The sequence below is a fragment of the Triplophysa rosa genome, linkage group LG9 (genome assembly GCF_024868665.1).
Source record: "Triplophysa rosa linkage group LG9, Trosa_1v2, whole genome shotgun sequence".
In the NCBI taxonomy this organism is placed as follows: domain Eukaryota; kingdom Metazoa; phylum Chordata; class Actinopteri; order Cypriniformes; family Nemacheilidae; genus Triplophysa; species Triplophysa rosa.
Genome location: NC_079898.1, coordinates 1,524,766 through 1,547,006, shown reverse-complemented (window position 1 = coordinate 1,547,006; position 22,241 = coordinate 1,524,766). Strand labels below are relative to the sequence as shown.

Below are 22,241 nucleotides of genomic sequence, written 5' to 3'. Positions count from 1 at the left end.
AGGGAAAGGAAAACCAAAAAAAGCAAACAAGACAAGGTAACTAGTTCAACACGGTATACGCACAAGGTACAAGGCACACGGGACACGCACAGGTATACTATACACGAACAACAAGACAAAGAAACATGAGGACTATTTAAAGGGAAGACAAACGAAGGATAACGACACAGGGCAGGTGAGGGTAATCAAACACGGCCGGGAAACAATACAGGAAACGAGAGGGGCGGGGCCAATGACGAGACACCGGAGAGAATGCATATTATTGTCAAAAGGACAATAATATGTTTCTCTCCACACATAACCAAAGGCTTTGTCACGGCTCTGCCACAAGACCAAGAAAACCTTGACAAGATAAGGCAGAGCCGTGACATGCTTTTTTGGAATACACACAATGGGAGCTGCCCATTCGCTGTAGCTGACTGGAAAGATTACACCTTCTGCTTCTAACTTGCTTAAGTTTTTTTCGACACTTTCTCTCAAAGCATAAGGTACAATGCGAGGTTTGCAAAATTTTGGCACAGGATCTTTCATTACATGAAGTTTTGTTCTGATTCCCTTAAGCATCCCCAAATCTGGTTGAAAAACCACAGAGTATCTGTCACACAACTCCTCTACTGTCTCACTGGTTAGTTTGTTAACCTTGGACCAGTTTAAATTCAAGAGACTAATCCAGTCTCTACCCATTAGAGAAGGCCCATCACCTTTTACAATCATCAAATCTAGTAAATGTACTTGCTCATTACACTTTACTCGGACTGTGATTTTACCTTTAAGCTCAAGTGACTCTTTACTGTACGTTTTCAACACACAGTTAGCAGGCGACAGCTTTACCTTACGAAATCTGCGATTGAACAACTTTTCTGAAATCACAGAAACAGCTTCCCCCGTGTCTACCTCCATTTTCACATGTACATCATTGATTCGAACATAGACATAATAAGGTTTGTTTACTTTGTCCCCCTTAGTCTCTATAGCAAACAGTTCTGTCCCTTGCATATCACCTCCTCCGCTAATCTCGATGGCTTGCGACTCCGCAGCGTTGCCGAATCTCTCTCTTTGTAGCTGGGGTGCGTTGCAATATTTCTCGCGCTCGGGTGTGATGCTATCCGATGCACATGGATTGTTGCTCCTCGCGTCCTGCCACGGCCTCTGTACCGACGGCACACTGCTGTCCCGTAACACTGTCGCATCCAGGTGCTTGGTCCATCTGGCAGGCTTGGTGTCAGGTTTCCCTTCCCGACGCCATAGACAGGCTCGCGCGAGGTAACCATTTTTCCCACACTTGCGGAAGTCAACATCTTTGAATCTACAAGCTTCTGGCTGGTGCCCCTTTCCGTTGCACCTGTAGCACGGTTTTGCCGCATCTTTTTGTTTCAAGGAGCCCTTCTTTTCCACGACATGTGCCTTGTACGTCTTTGGTGCGAACTGTTAAGAACTCTGGCAAGTAACTTCATAGGCCAGGCCCATTTCTATTGCAAGTGCCAGGGTCAAATCTTTAGAATGTTCCGCATTCAACAGACGATCTCTCAGCTACGCACTTGTCACCCCACACACGAATCTATCACATAAGCCTTCATCTAAAAACTGTCCAAACTTGCACGTGCCTGACAATTTCTCAGATTCGCAACATACTCGGTAATTGTTTCCCCATCCTGTTGATTCCTAGCGTGGAACTTGCATCTTTCTGCAATAAAATTTGTCCGTGGCACATAGTGGTTCTTTAGCAGCTCAATCAGCTCTTTGAACGTTTTTTGCAATGGTTTTTCTGGTGTGCATAAGTCTATTAACAAACTGTGAGTCCTTGTACCCACAATCTTTAGGAAAACTGCCTTCGTTTTTTCGTCAGTATCTTTCAAACCATTAGCTGCAAAATACTGTTCTTGCCTTTCTAAATAGGCATCAAAATTTTCCTCACTTTCATCAAGTGTAAATTCTCGGGCTTACCAAAAGCCATTTTGACTGACTGTGTCCGTAGTCATCCTCTTCTGTGCTGACTCTGTCTCAGGCCTCATCAGAGTTACTCATAACTCTGTCCTTTCAGTAACAAATCCCATCCTCGTCGCCAAACTGTTGTGTCGGGAAGACAATCCCCGCGTTTACAGAAGTTACATGAGAGAACACGGCGCAGACAGAATATAGGCAGCAGAAAGTTCTTTATTTTTACTAGCAGCTAAACACGTGTGGCCATCTTTTTCACGAAGTTTGAGCCACCTGGCGCTATCTTTTTCATGTAACTTCCGGTTTTACAGGGGTGTAACATACCACAGTTGGTCCAATCAGACATCTTAAACATAACCGTAAACCAATAACATGTTTTAGGCTGATAACAGTATATGTACTTCTTACAAATACTTCTCTTTCTCTTGGTGTCCAACACCACAGGGGGCTTCAGTTCAGATCGCTGATTTACATTTATGCGTTCTGCAGACACTGTTATCCAAAGTGACTTACTGTGTATTCAGGCTGATACATTTTTTGTATAATTATGTGTGTTTAAAGGTGTTTACTTTATAGTGACAACAATAACAAGTTATTATCATCATTCATTTAGTACATTTATTATTAGTACATATTATTGAAAAATCAGTGCTACAATGAATCAATGCTGCGTCTGGCAGTATGCCATCCAAGGAAAATCTGACAGAGCGCCTGGTCATCGCTCGCTGGGAAATGTAAACACGGGTGTCTATCTTATCAGCTGAACATAAACTTATCTTTTCCAGGCGTGTTTACAGTGTGATAAAGAGAGCATCATTTCTCATAAGCATAAACTGTAATAAAACTCATCTTTAACCTTGGACCTGACAACAAGAACACATTCATACTGTATAACTCAATGAAGTTGTTTATGAAGGTTTCATGTTTTCACATTATTCTTCATATTTGAAGTTGTTTTTAATGACACACCTGTGCTTGTGTGAGGTTTATGACATGACTGTAACGCTGCCGTGCAGGCTTGATGAACTGTATTTCACAGTTTCGTGTGAAATACGTCACTGTGGGTGATCTTTCTCATGGTTACATATACACCTGACCTCTGAATATTCTAGTTATGACAACATGAATTAAACATTCACCACAAAGAACATTAAACTAAAATAACAAGAGCACTGTTTACATTTGCCGATCCGAACATTGTGTTGAAAATGTTTACTTCATCAGTAAAAAGTGAAATTGATCAATGGTATTTTTTTTATTTTATTGTACTATTATTATATGCTTAACACTTAACACCTGAATCTTCAACTGAGTTATTAGGTGACAGGTTACAGATGGAAGGACATCTTTTACTCCTTCATAATCCTTCAATAAGATTCTTTAAAATTTCCTGGCCATCTGTCTGTTTTCTAAATGTGAGTATTTCCCGCTGGAGCTGATTTTGTAGATGTTGTACGTGCCACTGAACTTTGGTCCAGGTGGAGAACAGGTTTCCTATCAGCGCTGTAATAAGGATGTTGAGATCTTTGAACTCTTTTATGATGATGAAGACAGAGATATTTCAGATGAGATTTAATTCAGCTCAGTTTGTTGAGCGGTCCATACCTGTCAACCACTGAATGGAGTAACGTGAGAGGGTTTTGAGATGGAGGAACTAAAGCAGAGGGGACGCAAGAGAGAGGGCCGACACAGGTGACCCATACACAATCACACGGGTTTACATTACACTCGCTGTTTTGTTCTTGATGAACAAGATCTTTATTTAAGCACAGCCAGTCTTCTCAACCGAACTGTTTAACCACTTGTCTAACTGTCTATCATGACTAGCTACGGATTTTAGATCTTATAGTCTCTTGTGAAATTAACCATGGTTTTTTATAGGAACCATTTGTTTGGTATTGGCAAGACCATGGTTTTACTTCAGTAACCGTTGTTTATTTGCTCTTAACTGTAGTAAAACCATGGTTAATTTTCATGATTTTCAGGACGACATCAAGCTACACCATTCCATTACAGAGATTATATCAAGGTAGCAGTTTTTTCGTTTCTGTCATTATTTATTTTGTTATCTGATTGGTAACTTGGAACAAGCAAGTGTTTAAAAGGGACAAAACTCTGAATGGATCACACACACAGACATCGGTTATTCCGTCAAAACTTTGGGCCTTGTTGGTAAAATTCTGCATAGAAACAATGCTAAGAAACAACGATTATTTCTCAAAGTGCGTACATGTGATTCATAGAGCGAGCCTACGAACAGAAAACAATCATTAGATGAGTGAAATCAATAAATCGCAAATGAAATTGTGCACAGTTGTTTCAGGTCTTCGCCTTGTAAACAATGTCTAATTAATGTTATCGACATATAAAAGAGCAGTTGTCACCATCCATAAACACTGGTTTCAGATTTTATTTCTTTTCTATCAAATGGTACATACAAAATGAAATCTTAAATATATTGATTTAACATTTTGATTCGGTTTTAAATGTTCTGTTGGTTGTATTTTGTTTAAACGTTTGTGTAGCGTTAAAAACACTGAAAAGGGAAGTTCTTCTGGACCGGCATTGATCCAGCGTTCACACGAAGTTGTATGTTTTTACAAAAACAAACAGCACTCGGATGAGCAAGGGTAATTTTTTTGACTCATAAAAAACACGTCGTATCGTGAGATCAGTATGGTAAATCATTACATCCCTATCATATAGTTTCACATCCTTTGCATACAAGATACCTCACCATCCAAATCACCCTGAATAACAAATGTACTGTAAATCATCGTATCAGCAAATACATTTGTCTACCTGAAGTGGCAGGAAACCCATAACGTATGTCAGATGTGTTATTCAAATGAAGACAGCAGGTGAGAGTTTCAGTGTCAGTTCATCTGTAAAAGATCAGGGGCCTCATACGCATGGATTTGATCGTAGAGCGTGTGCACAAAAACAGTCTTTGACATAGAAAAGTGCTCAGTGCCACGTCAAGCCCTGAGCAGACGTAAGCACTTTTGCTTGTCAGAGTGCTGCAGGTTTTTGGAAATATACGCCATCTTCTTGCCATTCGTAATGTTGACAGGTGCTCTTTCATGTATCATTGACATTAATCAGACATTGTTAAAGGGCGGAGATCTGAAACTGTTCACAATTTCAAGATCGTTTGCGATATATAGAGTTCACAGCTGATAGAGAGGCGTACACACGTTTTCTGTGCCAACATTCATTCTATGAATCACAGGTATGCACTTTGAGAAATTCTCCTAAAATCAAATTTAGGACAGTTTCTATGCCACATTTTATAAATGAGGCCCCTGAAGTCTCCGGAAAGTATTAAACGTTCACATTGCTCTTCATTATGAGTCAGAAACACACGGTATCACATCCTCATTAACATTATTATTAGTCCTCAGAATGATGTTATGTGGCCAAAACTTCACTTCCGGTGGACCTCTGCAAAGAATCAATAACTGTTGAGTAGTTTAATTCAAGGAGTTTTATTCAGTACAATAAATGATTATGAATGTATATTAAATATAAAATAAGTTATTATAACCAAACACAGACTGGAAGTTAACTTCGGGCCAGGCACGTTCGTCTGTCCAATAAAAGCGATTATATATAAATATATATACTGTACACTTTTTATATAGTTTTGGGTCTTTCATAATGAATGCTTTTACAGGGACACATGGGACCCATTCCAGCTGAACCCGATCGGAGCTGAGAAGGAGGAGAAGAGAAGATGCTTTGCACTTTTACAGAATCTGGTGGCTGTTGTCGTGGGTGTGCTGGTGCTGGCCAGCGCTGTCATGAGCAAGGTGAAATGTCAATATTCCTGCACTCATTCACCTGCACCAAATCACCAAACTCCATTGCTTGCTAGCATGATTACATCCTGTACTCAGATGTTGTGTTGGTGCTGTGGTCCAATCACGATGTTTATCTCTGTGACAGGGTTCTTTGCTGGTTCTGACCACTCTATGCAGTCCAAAGTCTTTGAGAAGCGACGTGGACCGTCAGTTCTACACACTTCTGTTGATGTGTGTCCTTCTGACTCCAAACGTTCTTGTGTTCCTCAAGTCTCTCTGGAAGTGTGCTTTCAAGAGCTACGTGTCCCCCAAAGCGAAGACAATGGGAATCGTGAGTTGAGTTGATATAATAGATGAATGAACACAATGATTACATATACTTTCTGTTTAGAGAACGTTCCTTCACATACCTTGAGAACATTCTCGTGTTCCCCCCCCATAATGAAAGAAATGGTTCACTAATAGTTTAAGTCACTATGCCACAATGTAATAAAACACGGGGCGCCGTGCTGGAAGAATCAATTATGCTGAATCAGCTGCTTGTTGAAGCTCGTCATCAGCTTCACCAGTTGGAATCATGCCAGCGTGGATACATTTCTATAATTACTCTAAATAATATCATTTCTAAGCTTAGATTAGATTAGAAATGGTTTGCTAGAACCTGCGTAGTTAATCCTTGGTTCATCAACAGATGCCACCACAGAAGTCTCACGATTTGTTGTGAATGTTCCTGCAGATGTGCGCCATCGAGAGCCTGGTGGCCTTGGGAACAGCCGTCTTGGTGCTGATCGTGATGCCTCAGTTCGACGTTCTTACAAACCTCTGCATCCCTGGAGGAGTGTGCATCTTCTCGTCCGTGCTCCAGATCGTCTTTCGCCTGCAGCGGGAGAGATGGATGATCATCTATCCCGTCTGCTCCATCATCCTGGTGGTCAGCGGTTACGTTCTGCTGGGGGTGGACCACTACGTGAGAGTTTCCTCTTACGTCCCATCTCAAAAGTCGGACGGTTACGTGTACATCGCCATCGCCATCGTGGCATCACTGCTGATTTCCCTGAACTGGTGGGAGAATCCGTTTCAAGCCAGCAACAACATTCAGGAGATGCTGAGGGACCTGGACGGTTTTAAAGACAAGGTATATCTCGTTACCAGTCTCATCAGAATCGCCATCACCATGGGGGTGTACTTTCTGTATTACGGCCTGATTTCCCAACCCACGATTGTCTGGTCAGCGTACAACAAAGCCAAAGGCGCAGTCGAGATCGGCCTGGTGCTGTTTTTCCTGCAGGCGTTCTGCTCCGCCGCGTGTCACTGGTTCGGAGTCGTGGCCTGCAAAATCCACGCCGTCAGGTTCGGTTTTGCTCTGCCCGTTTCGTTCTCCGGTCCGGCCACGCTAATCCTAGGAATAACGCTTTTCCTGGCGCAAGCTGAAAAACTGTACTATTTATCTGAAGTGGCTACCGTCCAGAATTATATAGGCGTTAACAACACCTTCTGGCCATTTTGCTCCAAACTTGCAGATATCAAGGTCAGAAATAACACCCCTGTGATGCTGGTAATGCTGGAGATTTCCAACAGTATCTGCAAGACATCGCTTAACAGCCCAAACGAAATCTGGCCCTTCTCCATGTTGGTGCTGGAGGGGGTCTGCATGTGGCTCGGCCTGATGGCGTGCACGTATTACGTGTGGAGAATGAAGGTGCAAAGAATCGAAAGGACGTCTCAGCTTTTCGTGCGGCGTCTGTACGAATCCGCCTTCATTGACCTCTCTCTGCTGCTCAACACCAAGATGAAAGTCGTCCGTTCGAGAAACAAGGAGCAAGGAAGGTACAGTGATTACTTTACCTTATGTGTGAGAGCGTTTCGATGCGAATGGGTTCATAACGTAACTTGTTCTCATGTTCTTTCTGTCGCGCAGCAGTGAAGAAGTGGAAAACTGTGTCATTTACCTCTGTGCTACAATGTGGCACGAAACATATGACGAGATGCTGAAAATCTTGACCTCTATGTTCAGGTATTTGTACAGTGATGCTTTTGTATTATATCATTGCTTTTGTATTGCTTTAGGAATCGCACTTGTTTGTCGGTTGCTTTCAGATTGGACAGATACCGTGGAGATCCAAAGGAAGAACACAAGGATTGTTTTGACTTTGAGTGTCATATTTACGTAGACGACGCCTTTATGAAAGAAAAGAACACCGAGAAGAAACTTGTCAACACATATGTTCAGGACCTTATAAATGTTGTCATGGAGGTGTACAGGTGGGCATTTTCATATATATATATATATATATATATATATAAACTGTACTGTATATACTGCACATCAGCAGACAAATCATGCAGGAACGCAATGATGCTGTTTAAATAAACTTTCTCCTCGTTTGTCGACAGAGTGTTTACGAATAAGGAGCCGGATGAAGTTTCTATCATCGAAGCGCCGTACGGTGGTCGTCTTATGTTTGTAATGCCAGAGGGAAATATGCTTTATGTTCACCTGAAAGACAAAACACTGATTCGAAACAAAAAGAGATGGTCCCAGGTGAGCTTCAACGACTTACACCTTCCATATCATGACAATTAATCCAGGGTCTATGAAAGCCCGCGGAACCTGAACGCGTGTGTGTATTCTCCCTTCAGATCATGTACCTGTATTATCTGCTCGGTTGGAAAGGATATAACGTCAAAAACCCTCAGAAAATCACAGTGCGTTTGTCTGTATTTTTTTTTCAGTAATTCTTCAGTCGTTCCTCAGTGGTGTTTTCTAAGGTATCATTGCTCATACAGAGGTTATCGAACCTCAGTCCAGAACCTGGCGTTAACTGTGTGTTTGCGTGTGTTTTTTAAAGAGACAGAACAACCCATGCCGTGCCAGTCTCATATCATTAGATGGCGAGAGTTATCTCCTTCCTGCTCATGATAATGACAGCAAGAGAAGACATATATCTGATGACAACACGTATATCATGGCCTTGGACGGAGACACAGACTTCCACCCGTCCGCCCTGATACTGCTCGTCGATCGGCTCAGAATGTATAGGACCGTGGGAGCAGCCTGAGGACGAATCCACCCCACAGGAATGGGTAAAGACCCCGGGGCACGTATGGGAAATAGAAAAAAGCTAACATTATAGTTATAAACACACACACACGTACTGTACTGTATATATATATATTACAAGTTGTTGCAGAAAGCATAGTCAACACAAAACACAATGCTGGAATTCTGTTTTCACAGTTAAGTTTTCATGATCTTTGTGATAGTCCAGTTTAATTGACAGTTAATTAAAAATCAATAAAATACGCTCTATGTAGTCTATGAAAATCTCAATAAAGTAGATCACTAATGATTCGTCTGCTATTTAAATCCCTCTTAGGACATTTAACCATGTAAAAGTGTTGTAACCATGTACCTTTGGCAAAACCATGGTTTTACTACAGCAACCATGCTAAGGAACTGTATACTGAAGTATGAAAAACTGCAGTTAAGGGCCACTACAAAGTTCATTTCCATAAATCCCTTCGGCATAATTCAATACTGGTGGTTGGCACACAAAGCAACTCTAAATAAATTCTCATCTGCGTTTGTTACACTTATGAGAATAATTGATTTGACAAAATGTTTGACAGATATATGGCCTCTCGTCCCTTGGGAACTGCAGTACTGACATGTTTTGGGTGGTTTCAGGGCCGATGGTGTGGTATCAGAAGTTTGAGTATGCAGTGGGTCACTGGCTTCAGAAGACAGCCGAGCATGTGTTTGGCTCGGTCCTGTGCAGTCCAGGCTGTTTTAGCCTCTTCAGAGGATCTGCACTCATGGATGACAACGTTCTCAAGCGATACACCACCACAGCGTCAAGAGCATCTGAATACGTGCAATATGATCAAGGTAAATCTGTCTGATGAAGGACTATTTGAGGCATTAAACAAGTCTTTATAAGTATGATGGTGTCACGACAATACAACAGTGACTGTAACTGCTTGCCGAACTATCAAATCACAGTCACCGTACATTAAGGAATAATTTAATATATCCCGGTATGTTGTTTCTGGTGATTTCTCATGTCATCCTCCCAGTCGAGTGGCGACCCTTGAAGGGTTTTGCAGCATAGTAAATAAAGTGTGCTTACATGCGTTAACCCCAATATCTGTGTCAGCTTATTACCACAAACTAACAGTTTAAACTTGGCAAGTTACTTATCCGTTAGGCTTGTTTAATGCGGATCACAAGTCGTAACACAATCGTGAAAACGGGCATGGCTACAAAAGAGCAATCGCTAGTGCACCTCTCTCTGTTTCTGACAAACATTTCTTAAAGAAAGAATGCAGCATTAGGACAAGATTGACTAAATAAACGTAAATCTGGTTGATCCACTCATGTTTAGGTGAGGATCGTTGGCTGTGCACTCTGCTCCTGCAGCAGGGCTGGCGGGTGGAGTATAATGCCGCCTCAGATGCTTATACCAACTCACCACAAGAGTTCAAGGAGTTTTACAACCAAAGGCGCCGATGGGGTCCTTCAACACTAGCTAACACGCTCGACCTGCTCCACAGTGGAAGAGAAACAGTCAAGAGGAACACCTCCATCTCCATGCTCTACATCTTATATCAGATCTTCACTGTGTCCTCCTCAATCCTAGGACCTGCATCTGTCACCCTCATGATCGCAGGTGAACATTAAAAACAATCTCACATCTACCATTAATAATAATAAGCCTTTTATTACTGATGATTTATATGTAATATGTTTATATTCACGGTTGTCATTTCATGACATTTACATTTACAAGCGTTTATCCCAACCAACTTTTGATGCTGAGAAAAACAATTAAGTTATTCATCTAAGTTGTAAAGAGTTTTTATAACGTTCTGTGATTGACGTTCAAAAGTACACATTTGATTTGCATTCATATATCAGTTACCTTAGGATTCTGTGAAACTGTAAAGTCATAAAAATACCCTTGTGCAAATCCTCTTGGAATATCCTGATTGATAACATGTTAAACAATCCTTTTTCTCTTTTTTTCCACTTTAGGAGCTTTCCAATTTGTCTTTGGAGTTCCAGGCACTCTTTCCATAGTAATAGCAGTTATACCTCCGATTGTTTACATGATCATATGCTTTGTAGCCAAAACCAACTTCCAAATTACAATCGCTGCCATTCTGAGTGTCATCTATGCATTCCTCATGACTGCATCCTTCTTTTCCATTATCGGTAATCAACGTGGAATTATTTTGCCGTACATTGTTTGTTTCTCTGTTGATATTCCATCTGATTGGATTTCTGGTTTTAGGTGACATGGTTAAACAAGGAACATTTATAACCCCTACCGGACTCTTCCTGGTGTCCGGTGCCATCCTGTACATGGTGACGGCCATCCTTCACCCTCAGGAGTTCACTTTGATCCTCTACGGTCTCATGTATTTCATCTGTATTCCCAGTGGCTATCTGCTCCTCACCATATATTCCCTTGTCAACATGCACATTGTTTCATGGGGTACTCGAGAATCCAACAAAGGCACCGAGCAAAAAAAGCGAGTGGGTGTCGTTTGCAATCGAGACTGTACACTTTGCTGCTGGGATGTGAAAATGGAAATCACCCAAGAGACTGAAAACCTTGTCCTTCAGCAAATTCAACAGGCTGTCAATCCCAACGCACATGCTGCTGTCAAGACTGAGCCCATGTCTCAGACCACTCATGACAACCTGCACGCTGTCAACACACACAAACACATGTTGGACCACAACAAACAGGTGACACATAAGACAGCCGAGTCCGAAGAGAACCTGTTGCGCAGCAAGGACGACGACACTGACTCTGAAAGAAGGTAAAGAAAATGCACCAATGTTTGGATCAGAAGGAGATATTTTAACAAATGATTGCTTAAAAATGGAACCTTTTCCAAAATCCATTACAGCGGGAGTTCCAGAAGCTGCGATAAAAAAAAGGATTCATTTAGCGATGACTCTGACGATGAAGATGATGATAACGATGATTCCAATAATCCTGAAGACATGGCAATAGAAGTCGTGCCCGAGGGTGGTAAGAGTTCACTGGTGAATTTGTAATGTGTGTCTAGTGATGCTTTAAAAGAATATACATTGTGAAAAAGAAATGTCATTGAAATACTAAAGAAGTTGCTTCTTCTTTAAATGGACAGACTGGGTGGAACCTGTGAGGGAAGTGTTCCTGAAGAAACTGACCTATGCGAACCTAAAGAGAAACCTTCAGGAGCAGATCCGATACACTCTGAGGAACAAGAACCATGAGGATCTGTGTGAGGAGCTGGTGCTGATGCTCACAGACACTCTGAATGCCGAACTGAGAGATAAGGTGGGTCCTGAGGACATTCTGACTGTGAGTCAGCTTGAGGAACTGCAGTACACCCTGAACGAAGCCGCCAGACGCATCCTTAAGACCAATCGCATGGAGAGACTGGAGCGTCGTGTCAAGCGGGGCATTGAGAGGACGCTTGTGGCTCCACAGATTGAGAAACTCTCTGAGGTAAACTTTAGTGTACAACATCTTCTAGTGGAACACATTACGATCGATCAATCCGATTTTACAAGGGGACCCATGTTTCTGGACTGTTAACTACCCCTGAGGTTGATGAAACTTAACCACGCCCCATTTTCTATCCTTAAAATAAAACTAGTTGACAGGATCTAACTCGGCAAAATGAGAAGAATGAACTGGAGATAGTCAAAGTCAAAGTCTGCTTTTTTGTCAATTGTGCCACATGTACTGTACATACATATAGAGGATTGAAATTGCGTTACTCTCAGACCCTTGGTGCATTCAAATAACACTAACACAGAATAAAAACATATTAAAAAATACAGATACAACTTTACAAGCAGGGATATTTAAAAAAAGATGTAGTGCAAAGAGCTTATCATGGTGTTTAAAGTGACAAGACAGGAGATCGGTCTGGAACAACATTCTGCTTAACCTGCTATTGCCCTCGGGCTCTGGTAGGGTCAGAGTTAGGTGAGCTAGCGTCTCTGAATGATGCTTCAGGATGATTGATTGCCTGGTTAAATCATGCATGAAGCTCACTATTAGCAAGTAAAGGTTTTGATTTCATACACCGCACACAGAACTGTAAATGTCTCTATTATACACAAACATTATCGTTGGTTATTAAATTGCCAAAGGTTTAAGTAAATGAAGAAAATTTCTTCCTAACATAAACAGGATGAAGATGATTTCTGGAAGAAGCTTATAGAGCGCTATCTGAAGCCCATAGAAGATGACGAAGCTCACAAGAAAGAAGTGACACGTGAACTAAAGTCTTTGCGTAACAAGGTAATGTTTGCAGATGAAGTAATCATCTTACCCGTCCGTTAATTCCACATAGTAACTCATCCTTCAAAAAACTGTTCTCTCTCCTCTGCAGGCTGTGTTTTTGTACTTCATAATCAATGTCCTATGGGTTGTAGCCACATTCTTCCTTCAAGCAATCGGCAGTGAAGTTCTAAGCATCAAGATTCCAAAATATTTTCCAAATGGTACTCTGTCAGACGAGCCCTTGAAGGTGGAACCTTTGAGTCTGATGTTCCTGCTGTCGTTTGCCGTTCTTCTGATTGTTCAGTTCCTGGCTATGCTCTACCACAGGTATCATCAAAATGATCATATGTTAACAGCAGTAGTCGCCACCTTGGAGTTTTATAAGGTTCTATCTGCATTCTGAGCAGTTTTGAGCGCTTCATCATTTTTGCATTCCGTGTAGCAAAAAATGATATGGGGAACAAGACTTTTATACATGGAAAAAGACTGAGAAACTAAATTTATTCTTAATGTACAATATCAAAATTCTATCAGGTTGGTAAATGGGGATTTTTGGAACAGGTCAAATGGAGATAGAACCTTCTAATTCTGAAAGATCACTTTCTGCTTGAAATGAAAAGGTTCTGTCTCGCAAAAGAAGAACTGAAGCAATACTTTTCAAGCAACACAAACAGTTTACTTATAATTGGTACGTACGTATGGATCTGATCGTTAAGTGTGTGTAAGCAAAAATCCACTGGAACGTTCCTATTTAGTAAGACGGTCTTTGACATGGAAAAGTGCTTAATGCCATGTCAGGGTCTGAGCAGACGTACGCACTTTTGGTTGTTCAAGTGCTGCAGGTTTTTGGAAATATAAGCCATTCTTGCTCATAAAGGATTTGGATGTTGACTGTTTTTTATGTCAATGACACTAAAGCGACACTGTAGAACTTTTGCTCACGGGTTTCCCCATGTGGCTGATAAGCGTAATTGTCTGTTACCAGTGTCGCTGTACAAGCTTCCCCGTGGGCAGCGCAATTCATGTGAATTTGTTTACTAAGCTGATGGACCTGGCGAATGCAGAAATGTTGTTTGGAAACCATATGGCACTCTCTTCTGCGGGCAAGGAATGGGCGGGGCTGTGTGTACCGACCTGAACACAAAACTTACAGAGTGTGCTTGCAGCGGCTATGAGGCTACTCAGATAGTTTGTCTGGTTAAGAGTTGTTCTATCACTGAAATAATTTAAGAGACATCATTTTAAGGCCGAAACACTGCTTTAATTAGATATCGTTTACAAGGCGGAGTTCAGTTGCACGCAATTTCAAGATCATTTGCAAAGAGAGGTGTACACACATTTTCTGTGATGCGTTCATTCTATGAATCACACATACACACTTTGAGAAATGATCATAAAATCTAATTTAGGATGGTTTCTACACAACATTTTATAAAGGAGGCCCCTGGACTTTATTCCACAGAAAGTGTTACAGGTAAAATGGTTTTCTCTGTAGAGATAACTATAACTGAAAAAACAAGCTAATGTTTATTGTTCTAATTAAGACTCCATAAATTAAATAGTAGACTATTTGTCGTTTAAGGCTTAAAATAGTCAAATTGAAGACATTTTAAGAACTTAATTTTAACAACAACAAAAAAATTAGGGATAAATATAGGGATGAAAGAAAGCTGAGGCTGTTTGTTCCTCTTGTGTGCATTCAAAGTGCTGACCCAGATAGCACAGGTACTTCTGTAAGATGGCTGCTAAAGATCTGGAAAACATCTGCTGTGTAAAAACATCTGCTAACATCCTAGAAAGAGCTGTTGTACATCCATTCTAAATCATACACATCTTACAGACATCTTCTAGAGGTCTATGGCATCTGACAGCAGACGTCTCAGAGATGTAGGGCAGATGAGCAAACAGCATCTGCCAGATGTATTGCAGATGAAAATGCAGACATCAAATAGATGTATGTGTGCTATCAGGGGATAAACTCACAGATAGAACCTATACAACCAAGTGAGGGTGTGTTCACATTTGTAGTCCGGTTCTCTTGGTTTTCTTGAACCAAACAAAAAACAAATACATTTTAGTCCTGGTTTGCTTAGCGTTCACACTGGCATTTTAAAGGCGAACCTAAGATATCGACAAGTCACAGCTTTTATGATTTTACCAGACAAAACAATGCCGTGTGCTGCGTTATACATGCTCAGTGTACTGAATGTACTGATGGTGTTTTTTTACCAAGCCGGTAACTCGCAAAGGCCTCACAAAGTGTTTAAAGCAGTCAAAACAATGACAGGAATTCCTCCGTTACACACACAAGCACAGATCTAACAAACACTCCATTTATATTACCATATCACTTGATTTTTGGGTCGTATCTTGTTATCGCTTCCTGGTTTTGGTGCCTTTGGGCCGTGTTGTGTGCATATTTCTGTTGAACCATGCCAAAGTTCGTTTGAAAGCGTATCAAGATCCATCTTTTCAGCAGTCTCAGTCCACTTGTTTGATGCGCACCAGGGTTTGGATGGCAACATTCACACTTAGACAAAAAAAATGTGTTATGTGGACACACCCTTGGAGTTTGACTACATGGAAAATTTTAGTTTTCTAAATATAGTTGTCACAGAATAAGAATCTGTGAATAACTCGTCCTATACGTCATTAGTTGTTGTTAATGGGATGTTTAACGTGACATCCTCTCTTTGCAGAGTATACACTCTTATCCACGTGGTGTCATACAGAGGCACAGAGAAAGACTACAAAGAAAAAGATGAGGTAATTCCACGTTGGATTCAGAGCTTTCAAACTGTATGTCAATCTGCCATATGTCTAATTAATGCTTTCTATTCTCCGCAGGAGGACGATGACGGTTTAACGCTTGAAAATCAATTCGCAAATGGTCTTATTATCACAAGTGATGATTTATAAAACTGTTTTAAATCTCATGTCTTTAATTCTCATACTGATTTGCAGTCACAGGTTAAGGGATGATTGCTCCCATCAGAAAGCAACACATGAACATATCTAATAATGAAGCGGAAGTTGAACTGTCGCATGCCCTGAACAACCTTTTATATTTTGACTGTTGGCATACTTATCTCATGTTTTATATGTATTTGTTTTGTCTAATATTAAATGGCGTACATTCCCAAGTTCTCTAGTAAAATCATCAGAAAATTTTAAGAAAAAAAGAGGACTGTGTCATAACTGTACTCCTTTGTAATATTTCATTTCATGGTATTGCGAACCGAGTTTATTGCACTGCTGCCATGCCAGAAACAATCACATTTTCACTTCATCTTTCATTCTTTATTACATTAACATGCAATTAATCTGCATTAAAAGCAAATTTGTCAATAATCGTTGTCTCTAGTGTAAGTGACAAAGGTTAGGGCCTTTAGTGTGCTTTGGCGGGTTTTGGGGGAACTTACCTCACACAAGGAGAAAGTCAAAGAAAAGTTCTGTGCTTCCTGTGCAGTACAAGTTTTTACATTGTGGTAGACTGACTGTACACAGAAGGGAAAAGCTCTGCTGTGGACTAGAGAGAGAAACTATCCTCCTGCTCCGTCTGCGTGCTACAGGTGGACCTCAGTTAGGAATTTACATTGTATCTGCTTACATCTAACACCTGGCACTTAGAGCAGGAGTTCCCAAATTTTTCAGTTTGCCAGTGCCAGTGACTTGAGACTCCCACTATCCACGGAGGTGGTTATACAAATGTTACACGCAACTGCACATATGCACTTATTAGGTCTATCCAAACACGCGCATAATGACAACACAAAAGAACAGTCTAACATAATATTATTTTATAGTAATTTACTCATTACTTTACTTGTTGTTATACATAAACTATGAACTATTACTACAGATGGTCAAATTTCATCAAACTGATTTGAGTGCTGATGGATGTCCGCAGGCTTTTTTTTCGTAACTGAGGTCGATAGTGTTTCTGACTGCGGCTCTTCTCCACCCTCCTCCGCCGGTCCCTGCACCGTCTTTGGTCGATATTACCCAACGTTTCATTTCGACAAATAAGAATATCCTAAACTTAATCCCTGAAAAATAATCTGCATGCACAATTGGGGCTGTTTAAAGTGGTGCTGTAAATGCACGTAACCGAATGCGGTTCTTGTTAATGTGACATTATCACATCAGGGGTCACGATTGAGGGGAAGGAAATTCAAAAGGCTGATGGCTTTTTATTTGTATGGTTTCTAATAATAAAAATATATATTTCTTGAAATCATCTTGCGACCCTCCGGCAGGTCGTTACCCCTGCTTTGGGAACGTCTTCACAGGTCCAAAATTTTGAAGCTGAACCCAAAAAGAATGTGCTACTCAGAACCAACCCAGAACCGTGCGATACTTGAAAGTAGGAGCCGGACCTGTGAAGACCCAAAGAAATGCAATAAATTTACTACCCAAACCCGACTTTATTATTTGAAAGCTCATGCTGAACCCAGTTGTTGTTAGCAACAGTTAATCGATGTGTTGTCTGCCTCTACTGTAATTGGACGTCTGGGTAAAAAGTGACAGTGAACTCCAGGTGACCAGAAAAAAAACCATTCACGAGTTCTCCTCGCAGATAACAAGTACGCATGATAAGGGACGGATAGTATGAGTATTTGGCGTGCTGTCCAGGGGAGAGGGCTCCGAGCTGGGTAGTTCCTCCGAACTTGGAGCGCCCGCCCCTTGTCCGGGGAGAGGGCCTCGGGCCCGGTATGTGCCCAGACTTGGGTCGTTCCCCCCGTTATAATGCGATAAAAACAGGCTGATGGTGAGGAGTTTGGGAGGAGGGATGCTGCGAAAATGTAGAGAGAATGAGGGTAAGGCGTCTCGTCTCTTTGTAGGGGTTTTCTCCTAAGATAAAAGGATGATTGGTGAGATTGGTTATAGGAAACCGGCCGGGTTAGTTATCGCACGTGTTCCACCCGACCTTTGTTAATAAAACATCATTTGTGGAATCTACGTTCATTGCCTTGTTTTGGGTGACAGATTGTGTTTTGTTGGAACAGCACAGATGTTGTTACTTGCATTACTATTATTCATTGTCAACTCATCAATTAGTGTACTGAACTGTAACTTTCTTTAAAGAAACACAGGAAGAGCACAATTACATTTTTTATTTTCACAAACCAAATAATTCTAAATTACTTAAAAACTGTTCATTCTTGTTAACTCTGTTACTACTCTATGTGTGTAACAGACACCGAATCTGTCAGATGAAGATTTGTGTGATAATAATTTGTATGAAATCAATATAATCTACATAAAAGGAAATTATTTATTTGTGTTAAATGTATCCGATGTAGCCGAAACATGTCATGTTCACTGATGTTCTACTTGGCCATCTTCTTCTCCATGCTGAGGAAGAAAATGAGTAATTACATTATTACATTTTAAGAACCGGGGGACTGATATTTTCATTATTCGAAGATCATTGATATGTCAATGTGTCAAACATGGAAAGCTGACAGAAGACGCTCTCACTTGTATTTGATGAGTCTGCTGCCCTGAATAATCTGTGCCGTTTCATTGGTCAAGTGACAGGCGAACAGAAGCCAGTTTCTGGGCTGTACCTTGTAGGCAAACCTCATGAAGAGCAGTGAATAACAGGTGAGAGCTGTTGACAAAACAAGACACCTTCACTAACCTTTCACTCACAACAAGACTATTGTGCAAGCTGCTGTCATCACTTACCAAAGGTCATCCGGCCGCTGATGATTTCTGGACTCTTTTTCATATCATTGATAGCAGCGATAGGCAGACCCCAGTTTGCCACCGGACCCCAGAAATGCTGGAAAAGGAAACAAAGATAACTCTAATCACTCCGTGTAAACAACCTCCGATCTGAATACGTGGGTAGTAAGCTCTGATTTCAGCAGAAAATAAACAGAAGAACTTACTGTACTGAGGTGGTTGTTCCCACAAGAAGACAAGACCAGAAGATAAAGAAAAAAACATCACCAATGTTACAAACAAGATGTTGAATATCACTACCAAATCAAACTATTCATTCAGTAATGTAAAACTCATCTAGCATAAGAAGACGGTTGCATAAACTGCTTAGACTAGTCTTACATGACAGACATGACTGGACATAACTTTAGATCAGTTACATAAAAAAGGTAGATTGGTCTCATTGAAATATGACACATTTGATTCAGTAAATTAGTAGGTTAGATTGTGTATAGGTTTATTCTTGTTTTACTCCACTGTTGTATGCTGTATTTATGTAGCACTGCGGTCCTGTGAGGCACGACATTTCGTTCCCCTGTATGTCCCCACATGTAGCACCATGACAGTAAAGCTCAACTTGACTTGACTAGATGTTTTGTTGGTTCTAATGTTAATCAACTGAAACAAAAAGGCCTTTTAGAACAGTGCTTTTACATGAGGTGCCATGTTGAACTTCCAGTGACCAGTAGGAGAGAGTGAGAGCGATAACACCAAATTTAACACACCTGCTCCCCATTCACACCTGAGACCTTGTAACACTAAAGAATTAGGATGCACCGAATGTTCGCAAAAACGCAAGTTCAGTGTTCGCCCAAATGTGTGAAATGGCCGAATAAATTTTACCGAACATGACTCGTGAGACGATCAAGCAGCAACCAGTGCAGAGAGAGAGAGAGAGAGAGAAAGAGAGAAAGAGAGAAAGAGAGAGAGAGAGAGAGAGAGAGAGAGAGAGAGAGAGAGAGAGAGAGAGAGAGAGAGAGAGAGAGAGAGAGAGAGAGANAGAGAGAGAGAGCGAGAGAGAGAGAGAGAGAGAGCGAGACACGCGTGCGCTTTATTACTGCCGCAAACATTTTGGCAGTGCGTGTGTGTGGACAATTTTAAAGTGTCAGAGAAAGACAGGACTTGCGGCACGGAAGTAAATTTCCGAATGAAAGCGTCTTTACCGGTCGGTAACAGCAGCCCCGCCGCTCGCGACATCCTTTGATATCACACAGTGGTCATGTGCACACAGTTCCCTGTACTAAACAACTTGTCCAAGTATGTTCTGTGCACCTTCTGAGAGAACAGTCAGCTTTTGTGGGCGGAGTTTGGAGGAGAGACGTGAACTGATATGGTTGTCAGTCAGCATCAGTCAGAATTACTTGCATTGGATTTTTTTTTTCCTCAAATCATTTTGCAATGTAGCCTATAATAATCCAACAGTTTTAGTTTATTCGTATTTTTAGTTTATAGGCCTAATGTGGAATGACAGTTTTTAATGAAGTGTTTTGTTGTAGGGGTACAGAGTAACTTACATCATTCTTTTAGCAGTCAGTTATAGGCCTAATTAATATAGGCTATTCATGAAGGGAGAGGGCTCAATTTTTTGCTTGAATTTACTTTGTTTTGCTCAATTTTATATTAAGTTGTATTGTATTTTACTGAAAAGCAAGACAAATTATAAAAAGCACATTTTGACTATTCAGTTTATGCAAAAAAACATGTTCGGTGTTCGGTATTATTCGGCCTTCGGCCAAGTGTTTCACATCATGTTCGGCTTCAGCCAAGAATCTTCGTTTCGCTGCATCCCTATAAAGAATCACATGACACCAGGGAGGGAAAATGGCTAATTGGGCCCAATTTGGACATTTTCACTCAGGGGTGTACACTCACTTTTGTTGCCAGCGGTTTAGACATTAATGGCTGTTAGTTGAGATATTTTGAGGGGACAGCAAATTTACACTGTTATACAAGCTGTACACTCACTACTTTACATTGTAGCAAAGTGTCATTTCTTCAGTGTTGTCACATGAATAGATATAATCAAATATTTACAAAAATGTGAGGGTGTACTCACTTCTGTGAGATACTGTAACACCAGACACTGGTTTCAGTTTCTGCTCAGGTAAGTCTGTGTTGAGTTTAAGCAAACTCTGTTTTTTAGGCTCAAGAATGTGGACTGGTTTAACGCGGTGTTCATCATCACTATGGTAACTTGCCGTGGTAACTACTCAACTAACATGCACCGGAGCCGCTTTTATTCTGTGTAAAAGATCATTCATACTATGGACAAAGATCGTTGTAAATGAAAGAGAATAGTGACGTTTACACTTCACAACTATAACGATAAAGATACAGAGAACTATATTGTTAGGATCGCTTTAGAACGATTTATTAACAGCTGATGAACAAAACAACATACTGTCAAACATACAGTGGCTTGAAAAATTATTCATACCCCTTATTTTTTTTTTACATTTTGTTAAGATTCATGTAAAAAATGTTTTAAAGTGGTTAAACACAAAGTAGCAACTACACTCCATACACCATGATGAGAAAACAAAAAAACTGATTTGTGACATCTTGGAAAATGTACTAAAAATAAAAAACTGAAATAATTACATTGCGTAAGTATACATACCCTTAACTCAATACTTGGTTAAAGCACTTTGGCGCGCTTAGTGCAAGAGGTCATGAGGACATGTTCATATTCAGTGATGTTTATAGAATAATCACCTGAGCTGTTTGTTGCTAATAGACGAGAGACAAACTTTTAAGTAACCCCAGTGCTGTCAGAACAAAATGTGTTTGCAGATTTTAGTACAACTTTAGGGTAAAGTCACTCGTGAGAAGTGTGTTTACACTGAAATTGTTATTGTTCATGAGACATGATGATGATGACGATGATGCCGCGTGCAGGTCATAGACGGTACAGCAGCTCGTGTCCTTGAGACACAAATCTATCCCAAATTCTCACGATATATAAACTAATGCACGAGTCTGTGTCTGTCTGTCTGTGTGTGTGTGTAATGTGAGTGCCATATCACACGATTATAGTCAATTAAGTTATTGATAATAATGATAAACATTAAGACTGACCTCGTGAGATAATCTCTGAACTCTTTACTGCGGAGCTGATCCACAGCTTTACGAGCCAGAGTTGCCGCCATCTTCAGTTACGCGAAAACAATATAACAACGATGTTTAAGTAATTTTGATGAATGTCCCTCTGTTTCTCTCTCTCTCTCTGTATTTCTCTTCCATGCAGCGGCTCTTCGCTGTGTAACAGAGGACAGAGGGCAGCCAGTGACGCACAGGCGAGCGACTGTTGGGCGCGTCATTTCCGGTGTAAATATTTTCCCAGACGTAAAATTAAAAGTTCTTAAAGTAAAAAGCGCCTATCTTTATCGTAAAAACCGAAATCCATTATCAGATGTCCTTCAACTTCGTCCACGTATTACTGACATTTTTGTTATTTGCGATGCACATTTTTGTG

The 22,241-nt window shown here is 40.7% G+C and overlaps 2 protein-coding genes across 2 annotated transcripts; one reads left to right on the top strand and one right to left on the bottom strand.

Annotated features, from left to right (window-relative positions):
* Nucleotides 1–3,583: 3,583 nt before the first annotated feature.
* On the top strand, nucleotides 3,584–15,993 carry chs1 (chitin synthase 1). Its single transcript, XM_057342858.1, is given in 19 exon segments — nucleotides 3,584–3,630; nucleotides 5,615–5,750; nucleotides 5,887–6,072; nucleotides 6,478–7,568; nucleotides 7,660–7,755; nucleotides 7,839–8,003; nucleotides 8,136–8,283; nucleotides 8,382–8,447; nucleotides 8,591–8,825; nucleotides 9,430–9,630; nucleotides 10,127–10,411; nucleotides 10,777–10,956; nucleotides 11,036–11,570; nucleotides 11,661–11,785; nucleotides 11,904–12,247; nucleotides 12,941–13,051; nucleotides 13,143–13,360; nucleotides 15,733–15,799; nucleotides 15,881–15,993. Coding segments are annotated over 19 exon segments (4,308 nt in total). The 3' UTR covers nucleotides 15,953–15,993.
* A 2,142-nt stretch (nucleotides 15,994–18,135) lies between these two features.
* Nucleotides 18,136–22,073, bottom strand: mpc1 (mitochondrial pyruvate carrier 1). The gene is made up of 4 exons (XM_057342876.1): nucleotides 21,841–22,073; nucleotides 18,728–18,824; nucleotides 18,518–18,650; nucleotides 18,136–18,391 (listed from the first exon to the last, which is right to left on the bottom strand). Exons 1-4 carry the CDS (start codon nucleotides 21,913–21,915, stop codon nucleotides 18,367–18,369), a joined length of 330 nt encoding a protein of 109 aa, XP_057198859.1. The 5' UTR covers nucleotides 21,916–22,073; the 3' UTR covers nucleotides 18,136–18,366.
* Nucleotides 22,074–22,241: the final 168 nt, after the last annotated feature.